The following is a 13101-nucleotide window of genomic DNA, read 5'->3' on the forward strand; positions in this document are numbered from 1 at the left end:
CATGGATGACATGTCTTTGAGACCCATTTAGTGTAATGCAACAATGTACTATGTTTGAAGGTTCAGTTTGACCGAAAAGTAAGATTTAAAAAAGAAATTAACATGAAAATGTATTCAATTTTCAAAGGCAAATATGAATATGGGCCTGAGTGAGTAGGTACATATGAATGAGGCGAAAGTACAGAATAGACCATTTTTATTGGGGTATCTCAATTAATGTTTTACAAATTTTTACAGTATACTATGATTCATCTTTTTATATGTTTACAGGTATGTAGTGCGGACCTGAATCTATGTACATCATGAAATTGGGCAGGTTTCAGGGGTAGTCTAGGCAGGGGGAGTTTTTGTTGTGTCCACCCCCCCCTTCCTACTGAGGCAGTGCTTTGATAATCCTCCAAGAGTCAACACCCATACCGCTACACAGCCTGTGCTTACTGTGTTACTACTGCTTATTATCTTTTTTATTGAGTTTTATAGTCACTCATTTGGTGAAGATGAATCCTCATTGTGCGCGCTGTGGGAAAATTGTCTATGCCACCGAGAAAGTCAACTGCCTGGATAAGGTGAGACCTACTGAACTGTCTATTGTTGTGATGTTGATGGCCATTTAGGACTAGCCCTGATGAACTAATGGGTATCTTTATTTTTCTGAGATACCTGATGGTTTTGCCTTTGTATCGACGCTCTTATGCAGTATTGGCACAAAGGATGCTTCCACTGTGAGGTCTGCAGGATGACTCTCAACATGAAGAACTACAAAGGCTATGAAAAGAAGCCCTACTGTAATTCGTGAGTCCTGTGTTGTACTCCTAGCCTCCAAACGACATTTCGGTACTCCATTTTCACCTCTTAACTCTTAAACCAGGCACCAAATCACTTCTCCTAAATGGATCTAATTTACTGAACAATGTAATTGCAACGGCGAATTGCAGTCTTTGTGAGAAACCTTTTGAGTACTTTTGTGCTGTATTGTAGTTTGTGAATAGATCGTTTTATTCAAAGAAATGGGTTCTATTCAGGTCATTTGAATAATGTAGGCAGTAAATATTGCAGGTGTAATTGGTTTACCCTGAAGTCGGTTTCCCAGACCCAGATTAAGGAACAAGTGTTGTCTGCAAAAGATTTGCTGCTCCCACAAGTGAACCTTTACAGAGCTTTTAATGATAAATGGCAAACAATGATTCGAACAACATGGTCTTCCTCTGTCGCTTTGATAGGATAAAGATCACTTGTGGGAGCAGAAAACAATGAGCTGATTCACTCATTCCCACTGGCGTTTTAGAATAAAATACAATCAAATCACTTTAATTTTGAAGTAAATTCAGTTGTGGCAAGTCAGATAAGATTTAAAGATATATTAAACATATAACAAATATTTATAACATATCCTTGCAGGCACTATCCAAAGCAGTCATTCACCATTGTGGCAGATACTCCTGAGAACCTTCGACTGAGACAGCAAAGTGAGCTTCAGAGTCAGGTATACACACCTTTGCCTTTTGAACCATAATTATTCCTTTTAACATTTAAAATCTGAGTTTCCCAAAAATATGAAGATCGGAAATGTATAATGACCATAAAGTTGTTTTTCAATCAATATATTAATTCAATATAGTTGTGGAGTGGATTAAATGGAGGGGAGAGCGAAACTACGCAGTTTCATTTGCCTGCACATGTAACAAGGTGTGATTTGTTATGGGGGTGTATTCATTGGTGCACACCGTAGCTTAATGTTTTGCAACAGAAAAGGTAAACAAGCATTTCTTATTGGACAAATTCAGGTAGGTCCAGATCCGTTTGCTTCCGATTGAATACACCCCAGGATGGGGGATGAGCTATCTCTCAACTCTGCTGGCTGCAGAAGGATCCCCCTGGCTTCTCCACCTGGCCATGCAGTTCGTGCTGCCATCTCACTCTTGAGGGTTCCTGGCACTATTCCCTACTCAAGACTTCCACCATGCTTGACAAAAGCTGACCTCTAGATATTTACATGGAAGGTTTCCCATCTATTCTATGGAGACAGAGCTTTATGTAACAGTGTCAAGAAACATATTTTAGCATCGGGTGCTGGCTTCTGACTAACAGAGCATTTAATCAATAAGGTTGACTTATGTGTGTATTGAATCTGTCTAGGGAACAATGCCCTCACGTTAAAGTGGCAATCTGCAGTTTAAACAACAAAGTGCCCATCCCGCCACTCTTTTGGTAAACAGCCGAAGGATGGGCCTGGAGAAATGTATAGACAGAGCTATGGATGCTCAGACTGACCATCCATGACATCAACATTATAGTTTTAACCATGTTTTGAGGCTATACAGTGTTTGTTTACAATTACATTGTTTACAAAGAATGGCTTAAAACAAGCTTATATTTGGGGGTTTTGATGGGGTACGACAATTGAACTAAGCTCATGAGACATTTTTAAGTTATATTCTTCCAGAATGAATGGGTATATACAGTGCATTCGGAAAGTATTCAGACCCCTTGACTTTTTCCACATTTAAATGATTTTTTCCCCTCATCAATCTACACCCAATACCCCATAATGACAAAGTGAAAACAGGTTTTTAGAAATGTGTTAAAAAATAAAAACAGAAATAACGTATTTACATAAGTATTCAGACTCGAAATTGAGCTCAGGTGCATCCTGTTTCCATTGATCACCTCGAGAGGTTTCTACAACTTGATTGGAGTCCACCTGTGGTAAATTCAATTGATTGGACATGATTTAGAAAGGCACACACCTGTCTATATAAGGTCCAACAGTTGACAGTGCATGTCAGAGCAAAAACCAAGCCATGAGGTCGAAGGAATTGTCCATAGAGCTCAGAGACAGGATTGTGTCATGGCACAGATCTGTGGAAGGGTACCAAAAAATGTCTGCAGCTTTGAAGGTCCCCAAGAAGACATTAGCTGCCATCATTCTTAAATGGAAGATGTTTGGAACCACCAAGACTCTTCCTTGAGCTGGACGCCCAGCCAAACTTAGCAGTCGGAGGAGAAGGGCCTTGGTCAGGGAGGTGACCAAGAACCCGATGGTCACTCTGACAGAGTTCCTCTGTGGAGATTTGAGAAGGACAACCACCTCTGCAGCACTCCACCAATCAGGCCTTTATGGTAGAGTAGCCAGACGGAAGCCACTCCTCAGTAAAAGACACATGACAGACCGCTTGGAGTTTGCCAAAAGGCACCTAAAGGACTCTGACCATGAGAAACTCTGGCCTGATTAAACCAAGACTGAACTCTTTGGCCTGAATGCCAAGCGTCATGCCTGGAGGAAACCTGGCACCATCCCTACAGTGAAGCATGGTGGTGGCAGCATCATGCTGTGGGGATGTTTTTCCAACAGCAGGAACTGGGAGACTAGTCAGGATCGAGGCAAAGATGAACGGAGCAAAGTACAGAGAGATCCTTGATGAAAACCTGCTCCAGAGCGCTCAGGACCTTAGACTGGGGCAAAGGTTCACCTTCCAACAGGACAACGACCCTAAGCACACAGCCAAGACAACGCAGGAGTTGCTTCTCTGAATGTCCTTAAGTGGCCCAGCCAGAGCCCGGACTTGAACCCAATCGAACATCTCTGGAGAGACCTGAAAATAGCTGTGCAGCGACGCTCCCCATCCAACCTTACTGACTTTATTGTCCCCATGGGGAAATGTTGTTGCAGTATCATGTACACGTTTAAAGTGCTGTTTAAATACAGTAGAAAACGAATTGACAATTCAACATTCATAACAGTTACATACTAATAGAAAGAAACTAGCCTGCAGGCCTTACTGGGTCGATAGGAACATTAGCCGGAGCTGTTTAGGAGGGATATCACACCTGGCACAAGTGATTGTCTAGTTCTGTTTTTCCTGCCGGGGGGTAGTACCTGCACCCAGAGGGGAGTAGTTCAAAGTCTGGGTACAGGGGGTGGTTTGGGTCTAAAATAATTTTGTGAACCTTGCTGAGGGACCTTAAAGATCTCATCCAAGCCTGTCTGTTTGACTCCAAGTACCTTGCTTGCTGTGGTGATAATCATTCTCAGCATAATTTTCTGGCTGACAGAGTTTGAGGATCTGTAGAGAAGAATCTGAGAAACTCCCCGAATATAGGTGTGCCAAGCTTGTAGCATCATACCCAAGAAGACATGAGGCTGTATCGCTGCCAAAGGTGCTTCAACAAAGTACTGAGTAAAGGGTCTGAATACTTATGTAAATTTGATATTTCATTTATTTTGTTTTTATATAAATTTGCAAAAAAGTTTAAAAACCTGTTTTTGCTTTGTCATTATGTGGTATTGTGTGTAGATTGTTGAGGGAAAAAACAATTAATCAATTTTAGAATAAGGCTGTAACCTAACAAAATGTGGAAAAAGTGAAGGGGTCTGAATACTTTCCGAATGCACTGTATATACTGAACAAAAATATAAACGCAACAATTTCAACGATTTTACTGAGTTACAGTTCATGTAAGGAAATCAGTAAATTGAATTAAATTAACTAGGCCCTAATCTATGGATTTCACATGACTGGGCAGGTGTGTAGCCATAGGCCCACACACTTGGGAGCCAGGCCCAGCCAATCAGAATGAGGCTTTCCCCACAAAAGGGCTTTGTTACAGACAGATATTTCATCAGATGTCCGGGTGGCTGGTCTCAGACGAATCCCCAGGTGAAGGAGCTGGATGTGGAGGTCCGGGGCTGGTATGGTTACATGTGGTCTGCGGTTGTGAGGCCGGTTAGACGTACTGCCAAATTCTCTAAAACGACGTTGGAGGTGGCTTAAGGTAGAGAATTGAACATTAAATTATCTGGCAGCAGCTGTGGTGGACATTCCTGCAGTCAGCATGCCAATTGCACGCTCCCTCAAAACTTCAGACGTGGCAATGTGTTGTGTGACAAAATGGCACATTTTAGTGGCCTTTTATTATCCCCAGCACAAGGTGCACCTGTGTAATGATCATGCTGTTTATTCAGCTTCTTGATATGCCACACCTGTCAAGTGGATAGATTATCTTGGCAAATGAGAAATGCTCACTAACATGGATGTAAACAAATTTGTGCATAATTTATTTTAGAGAAATAAGCTTTTTGTGCATATGGAACATTTCTGGGATCTTTTATTTCAGGTCATGAAACATGGGACCAACACTTTACATGTTGCGTTTATATTTTTGTACCATATATAATTTATTTGAAAGTTCAAAAATGCCAAGTTTTGACATGTACTGGGGGCCATGGTGCGCTGCGCAGGGAGAAGGCATGCTCTGATGGAGCATTTTCTCTGGAGATGTACTTTGATATAATCATTCCATTTAACTATTTACCCTCGTAGGAATTGGCCTATATGCATAGGGCTGAATTGAAACGTTTGTTACAGAAGAAATATGAAATGCATAAGAATGGTAGCAATTGAAAGGGAACAGTTTGGAGATTTATTAGACCGAAGTTGAGGACACAACAGTTCACCTGACACAAGACTGAATCCAAACATTACACTGTTGATTTTATGTGCATTTTACATTTACTGTACTTTTTGCCGCATTCGTTGATAACGAAATCTGAAAATACTCTGGATACATTCAGAGAATATTCCGGCAAAATGTGGGGTAGGTGCAACATAAGACCCAAAAAATGACAAAGGTTTGAATGAGAGGACTAACTTGTGTCTCCAAGTGGCCACACACCTCTCCAAAGTGTGCACAGTTCCTAAGCAATTTCAATGCCCTTTTCTGACTCCAAGAAGAGTCTTCAACTATAAGGTGCATTTGGAGTTCTCCTAGCTGTGCCGTTGAGGACCTACAGGAACAAACTTGTAGCCTAGTTGTTTTGTTTGGAACACAACCCTGCATCCCCGCCAATCACAGGATTATTGTTGTTGTTTACACAATCCAAAAACTGCCCATTATAAATCGCAATTTGGGTCAGGTGGGCATCATTTAAAAGCTTGTTCTATTGCTGACATGACTAGCTAAGTTATAAAATATGATCTTACAGTGTTGGGCTTTCACAAGGCAATACATTTTTTTTTTTATCGTAATTTTGGTGCTTATAGAAAGGTGTCATGAGTTCTGCTGCTCATTCTGTTCGGAACAACCCTGGGTATGACGCCGTGTCATCTTGTAACTCTAAATCAAACGTAGTGATCATAAATGTTGACAATGTACAGTGAGGGGAAAAAGTATTTGATCCCCTGCTGATTTTGTACGTTTGCCCACTGACAAAGACATGATCAGTCTATAATTTTAATGGTAGGTTTATTTGAACAGCGAGAGACAGAATAACAACAACAAAATCCAGAAAAACGCATGTCAAAAATGTTATAAATTGATTTGCATTTTAATGAGGGAAATAAGTATTTGACCCCTCTGCAAAACATGACTTAGTACTTGGTGGCAAAACCCTTGTTGACAATCACAGAGGTCAGACGTTTCTTGTAGTTGGCCACCAGGTTTGCACACATCTCAGGAGGGATTTTGTTCCACTCCTCTTTGCAGATCTTCTCCAAGTCATTAAGGTTTCGAGGCTGACGTTTGGCAACTCGAACCTTCAGCCTCCCTCCACAGATTTTCTATGGGATTAAGGTCTGGAGACTGGCTAGGCCACTCCAGGACCTTAATGTGCTTCTTCTTGAGCCACTCCTTTGTTGCCTTGGCCGTGTGTTTTGGGTCATTGTCATGCTGGAATACCCATCCACTACCCATTTTCAATGCCCTGGCTGAGGGAAGGAGGTTCTCACCCAAGATTTGACGGTACATGGCCCCGTCCATCGTCCCTTTGATGCGGTGAAATTGTCCTGTCCCCTTAGCAGAAAAATAACCTCAAAGCATAATGTTTCCACCTCCATGTTTGACGGTGGGGATGGTGTTCTTGGGTCATAGGCAGCATTCCTCCTCCTCCAAACACGGCGAGTTGAGTTGATGCCAAAGAGCTCGATTTTGGTCTCATCTGACCACAACACTTTCACCCAGTTCTCCTCTGAATCATTCAGATGTTCATTGGCAAACTTCAGACGGCCCTGTATATGTGCTTTCTTGAGCAGGGGGACCTTGCGGGCGCTGCAGGATTTCAGTCCTTCACGGCGTAGTGTGTTACCAATTGTTTTCTTGGTGACTATGGTCCCAGCTGCCTTGAGATCATTGACAAGATCCTCCCGTGTAGTTCTGGGCTGGTTCCTCACCGTTCTCATGATCATTGCAACTCCACGAGGTAAGATCTTGCATGGAGCCCCAGGCTGAGGGAGATTGACAGGTCTTTTGTGTTTCTTCCATTTGCGAATAATCGCACCAACTGTTGTCACCTTCTCACCAAGCTGCTTGGCGATGGTCTTGTAGCCCATTCCAGCCTTGTGTAGGTCTACAATCCTGTCCCTGACATCCTTGGAGAGCTCTTTGGTCTTGGCCATGGTGGAGAGTTTGGAATCTGATTGATTGATTGCTTCTGTGGACAGGTGTCTTTTATACAGGTAACAAACTGAGATTAGGAGCACTCCCTTTAAGAGTGTGCTCCTAATCTCAGCTCGTTACCTGTATAAAAGACACCTGGGAGCCAGAAATCTTTCTGATTGAGAGGAGGTCTTATTTCCCTCATTAAAATGCAAATCAATTTATAACATTTTTATGTTGTTATTCTGTCTCTCACTGTTCAAATAAACCTACCATTAAAATTATAGACTGATCATTTCTTTGTCAGTGGGTAAACGTACAAAATCAGCAGGGGATTAAATACTTTTTTCCCTCACTGTATATGACATGCGTTTTATGATATGGAAATGTAAAGTGCACATTTGGACTCAGGTGTTTGGCTTGGTTGTATGACATAACAGCAGTATTTTTTATAATCCTCAATTTATCATCTTTCAAAATACATAGACTCAAGTCCTCTTAATTTACAGCATTTCCCATTTCCCTCACTCAGAAAACAAAACATTTGCAAAAGCTGCCCAATTAGCAGGAGGGATGGGGGCAACTTCTTATCACGTGCAGTGTTCAAGTTCACAACGGCTGTCAGTCAAAACCCATACAGCGCTGTGAAGTGCAGAGCCAGAGCTCTGATGTAATTTATAGCGTGTTACTGGACAGCCACTGCGTTCCAATTTAGGCGCTTATTAGTTCCCAAATCTGCCATTTTCAACCCTTATACGAGTGTAAACGGAAATGTACAAAAATTACAGTAAAGGACAGCATGGATTTGTGCTTTTCTAGATTTAGGCCAACAAAGCGTGATCGGGTTGAATCCCGGCCATAGTCTCTCTTGGCATTGATTTAGGAGACTGCTGGGTTGAATAATAGTGTAACTAATGGCCCTTGCCTAGGTAGGCTTGTTACAATCTCCCGAAGTGGGTTAACACAAAGATTCTGGAATATACTTACTGGTTAGCAAGTGTGCCTATGGACTGGGATACTGGAGTTAGAGACACACAAGGGGTGTTGCACTGTCATCGTTTGATAGAATACCATATAATTGACCTTCAATCCAAGAGTTTAGTAACTGTATGCTGCTTGTTTGCATTAATCTTACGGCTAACCGCTCAAGCTCTCCCCAATCTACAGGTGAAGTACAAGAAAGACTTTGAGGAGAGCAAAGGACGAGGCTTCAAATTTGTGCTGGACACTCCTGAGCTGCAGAGACTACGGCGAGCCCAGGATCAGATCAGTAATGTAGGTTCAAGTGTCTCTTTGCCCATCCACCGGTGGGAGGGAATTTGTTGGGAGCTATACGTACAGTGCCTTCAGAAAGTATTCATACCCCTTGACTTATTCCACATTTTGTTGTGTTACAGCCTGAATTCAAAATAGATTACATTTATTAATTGTCCCCTCCCATCTACACACAATACCCCATAATGACAAAGTGAAAACATGTTTTTAGGCATTTTTGCAAATGTATTTAAAATGAAATACAGAAATATCTCATTTCGATAAGTATTCACACCCCTGAGTCAATACGTTAGAATCACCTTTGGCAGCAATTACAGCTTTGAGTCTTTCTGGGTAAGTCAGAGCTTTGCACACCTGGATTGTACAATATTTGCACATTATTCTTTAAAAGATTCTAAAAGCTCTGTCAAGTTGGTTGTTGATCATTGCTAGACAGCCATTTCCAAATCTTGCCATAGATTTTCAAGCAGATTTAAGTCAAAATTGTAACTAGGCCACTCAGGAACATTCAATGTTGTCTTGGTAAGCAACTCCAGTGTATATTTGGCCTTGTGTTTTAGGTTATTGTCTTGCTGAAAGGTGAATTTGTCTCCCAGTGTCTGTTGGAAAGCTGACTGAACCAGGTTTTCCTCTAGGATTTTGCCTTTGCTTAGCTCTATTCTGTTTCTTTTTACAATAAAAAAAAAAATCCCTAGTCCTTGCCGATGACAAGCATACCCATAACATGATGCAGCCACCACCATGCTTGAAAATATGAAGAGTGGTGAAGAGTGGTACTCAGTGACGTGTTATGTTGGATTTGCTTTTCATTCAGGACATAAAGTTAATTTCTTTGCCACATTTTTTGCAGTTTTACTGTAGTGTCTTATTGCAAACAGGATGCATGTTTTGAAATATGTTTTATTCTGTACAGGCTTCCTTCTTTTCACTCTGTCATTTAGGTTAGTATTGTGGCGAAACTACATGTTGTTCATCCATCCTCCATTTTCTCCTATCACAGCCATTCAACTCTGTAACTGTTTCCTGCCTCTCCTGCAACTGAGTTAGGAAGAACGCAAGTATCTTTGTAGTGACTGGGTGTATTGATACACCATCCAAAGTGTAATTAATAACCTCACCATGCTCAAAGGGATATTCAATGTCTCCTTTTTACCCCATCTACCAATAGGTGCCCTTCTTTGCAAGGCATTGGAAAACCTCCCTGGTCTTTGTGGTTGAATCTGTGTTTGAAAATTCACTGCTCGACTGAGGGACTTAAAGATAATTGTATGTGTGTGGTACAGAGATGAGGTAGTCATGTTAAACACTTATTGCACACAGAGTGAGTCCATGCAACTTATTATATGACTTGTTAAGCAAATGTTTCCTCCTGAAATTATTTACACTTGCCATAACAAAGGGTTTGAATACTTATTGTATTGACTCAAGACGTTTCAGCTATTCATTTTTAATTAATTTGTAAAAATGTCAAAAAACACAATTCCACTTTGACATTATGGGGTATTATGTGTAGGCCAGTGACAAAAAAATTGCCAGTAACACAACAAAATGTGGAAAAGGTCAAGGGGTATGAATAATTTCTGGAGGCACTGTATGTAGGCTGGGGTGTTTTTTGAACCCACATACACAAAAGTAGTTTGAAAAAGTTTACTTAAGAAATATGTTGTCTGCATACACAAATATTTTTCAGTGTTCCCTAAAAAATAAAACAACCTGAAATAAAGTGTGCATATTTAGATATGATGCATAATCTGACTGTTTCACATAATAATTTAAATAGTTTCCAATTATATATTTTTTAAATTCAATTAACCCTGGTTAAAAATGATCTTATCCTCAGTTGGTAGAGCATGGCGCTTGCAACGCCAGGGTTGTGGGTTTGTTTCCCACGGGGGGCCAGTATGAAAAAAATTATGCACTCACTAACTGTAAGTCGCTCTGGATAAGAGCGTCTGCTAAATGACTAAAATGTAAATACACTGATAGTATGTAAACTTGTCTGCGTCTCTTGCAGGTGAAATACCACAAGGACTTTGAGGTGATGGGCTCACAAGGGGTCACACATGGTGTTCATGCGCCTTACCTTGTGCGTGGCCAGCTGCGTCAAAACATCCAAACAGAAAATACAGGGCACAAGGGTGTGCACCAGTACATAGTGGAGATGGCCCGGAGGCCTGGTGTCATCGTAGGTGGGTCTTAATATTGTATGGACATTATATTTTTGATGTCTGGGTCCTGAGAGGTTTGGTCTGTTTTTTTTCTCCCTGTAAGCAGGAAGTTGGCCCGCTATTTATGATGAGGTCACATTCCTGAGTCTACCTTTTTATTTAATCTTTATTCAGGCAGGGTGGAATCCCATTGAGACCAAGGTCTCTTTTACAAGGGAGCCCTGCAACCATGCCACCGTTATAAGTTGTCTTACTTGGGTTCAAATTGTTCGTGATGAATCACAGTAACAAACAAACAAAATATTCAAGTTTCCTTGATATTTGTAGCCGCAGCAGCAGCCAACAGATAGCCATCAATATTGGGTTAGTCTTAACATGCTGCTGGATAATAGTCAGACCCCTGTTTTGGCAACAACTGAACCAACAGTGTCTGTACTGTATCAGACTGTCTGCGGTGTGTCTTTGCAGCTCCTGTGCTGCCAGGCGCGTACTACCCCAGTGGACACATCCAGGGGCACAGCTACATGCACCAGACCAGCATGCACTCCTTACGGTCCATGCAGGTGAATTAATCTATCTATTAATATAGTAGTCATTTATCAATCAATCAAATCTGTGACAAGCATCAGGGATACAAACACTGTCTGTGTTTGCCCTTGACAATAGAAATCAGCATCATGCATCCTAATAAATACCCTTTCACACTTGCTGAGCTGGGCCAAACTGTACTGGGCCAGCATGGTTATGCATAAACCATAGTTGCTGGAACCGTGTTGGAAAGGTTCATTTGAAAAGAAAATATCCAAGCCAGCCCAGTACAGGTCGGGTTGGCCCCAATAATGTGAATCCGGTCAAATGTAGCCTACTGTTTCAGTTGATGTGTTTTTGTACCCTGACTGGGTAGGCTGTGTCCCCAATTGGCACCCTTTTCCCTATTTAGTGCACTACTTTGGTCAAACGTAGTGCAACATTAGGGAATAAGGTGCTGTTTGGGATGTAGCTGTTGTCTCACCTTGGTGCTATCTTGCCACAGAATGTGTACAGAGCCCTCTACGATTACGTGAGCCAAGACACGGATGAGGTGTCATTTCAGGACGGTGACATCATCCACAGCGTGCAGCCCATTGACGGGGGTTGGGTGTACGGCACGGTGCAAAGGACTGGCAGATCTGGAATGCTCCCTGGTAACTACATAGAGGGTCTCCGCTAGGGCTTACCAAACTAACTAAAGGCCTGGAACACATTCAAGTTGTACAACTGTTTTGATACAACAGTTTGTCTGCACAGAAATAATTACAAAGGCCTCAATTCAATCAGCGTAAACCCACGTTGGCCAACATCCGCATAGCGTGTAACTGCGGTATGAGATGACAAATCGGTGAGCGGCTGCTCTTGTGTCACCAACCACTCCCTTTCTTATTATCCACGATAGAAGTTCAAACCGGTGATAGAAAATGTAAAATGTAGGTTCTATCGATTATAGAAATAATGACAGGGGCTAATGCTTCCATGTTAATTTGGATGGGGGGATTTATAGCCTATCGGTCTAGTCAAGGTGTAGACAGTAGAACATCACACATTCAAGTGTTTGAACTTGTGACGTGGATATAAAGTCGGGTGGGGTTTCATTGCATCAAATGGCAGTGTCCGCGATAAGGTAACACAAGGAGCCGCTTATGGGTTTGACAGCTCGAACGCCCCACCACCGCTCCGACACCACCAAAATGAACGCTATGCGGATGTTGGTTAGCGCTAATGATAGAATCTAGCCCAAAAGTAGTTGTACAACCCGAGTGTATACCGGCTCTAACTGAGAGCAATATGTAGATAAGATGACTGTATGGTGGGGATTTTCATCAGAATAGACAAGTGGTAATATCACCTGAAATAAAATGTTTCTAGAAATATATGAAAAAGTAATGATTAAAATTCTGTACATGTTTAAAAATGAATGTAACTGTCATTTTTGTGTGCTTATAGTATATAAAATGTTCTATTCACAGCAGTGCGTGCATTACATAGAATATGGTAACAATTTATTCAAATCTTAAGTTGTAAATGTGACAAAATTCCAGTATGTAATGTCAAGCTACTGTATGCAACCTGTCACTTGCATGTCTTCGATTCCATGTCAATGATTCAAATGCAGGCAAGTGGTTTGCAGATAAATGTAAAAAAAAAAATGTAATGTTAAATAAATGTACTAACAAGAAGAAGTACATTTTCTTGTTTAACAGTTTCCATACCTTAAAATAAATTAAAGATGACTGGCTGCAATCCACAATTT

The 13101-nt window shown here is 41.4% G+C and overlaps 1 protein-coding gene across 1 annotated transcript; it reads left to right on the forward strand.

Moving 5' to 3' along the window:
- Positions 1-84: 84 nt before the first annotated feature.
- Positions 85-13091, forward strand: nebl (nebulette). Its single transcript, XM_041841541.2, has 7 exons — positions 85-566; positions 698-792; positions 1399-1483; positions 8539-8646; positions 10661-10835; positions 11283-11377; positions 11848-13091. Exons 1-7 carry the CDS (start codon positions 498-500, stop codon positions 12022-12024), a joined length of 804 nt encoding a protein of 267 aa, XP_041697475.1. The 5' UTR covers positions 85-497; the 3' UTR covers positions 12025-13091.
- Positions 13092-13101: the final 10 nt, after the last annotated feature.

This window comes from Coregonus clupeaformis, chromosome 21 (assembly GCF_020615455.1).
Source record: "Coregonus clupeaformis isolate EN_2021a chromosome 21, ASM2061545v1, whole genome shotgun sequence".
NCBI classification, from domain to species: Eukaryota; Metazoa; Chordata; class Actinopteri; order Salmoniformes; family Salmonidae; genus Coregonus; species Coregonus clupeaformis.

Bases quoted from the DNA above. Each gene is read 5' to 3' on its own strand.
- nebl (XM_041841541.2), top strand. From the start codon at position 498: ATGAATCCTCATTGTGCGCGCTGTGGGAAAATTGTCTATGCCACCGAG. The intron at 793-1,398 runs GTGAGTCCTGTG...ATATCCTTGCAG, and splicing joins AAGAAGCCCTACTGTAATTC to GCACTATCCAAAGCAGTCAT. The intron at 10,836-11,282 runs GTGGGTCTTAAT...GTGTCTTTGCAG, and splicing joins GAGGCCTGGTGTCATCGTAG to CTCCTGTGCTGCCAGGCGCG.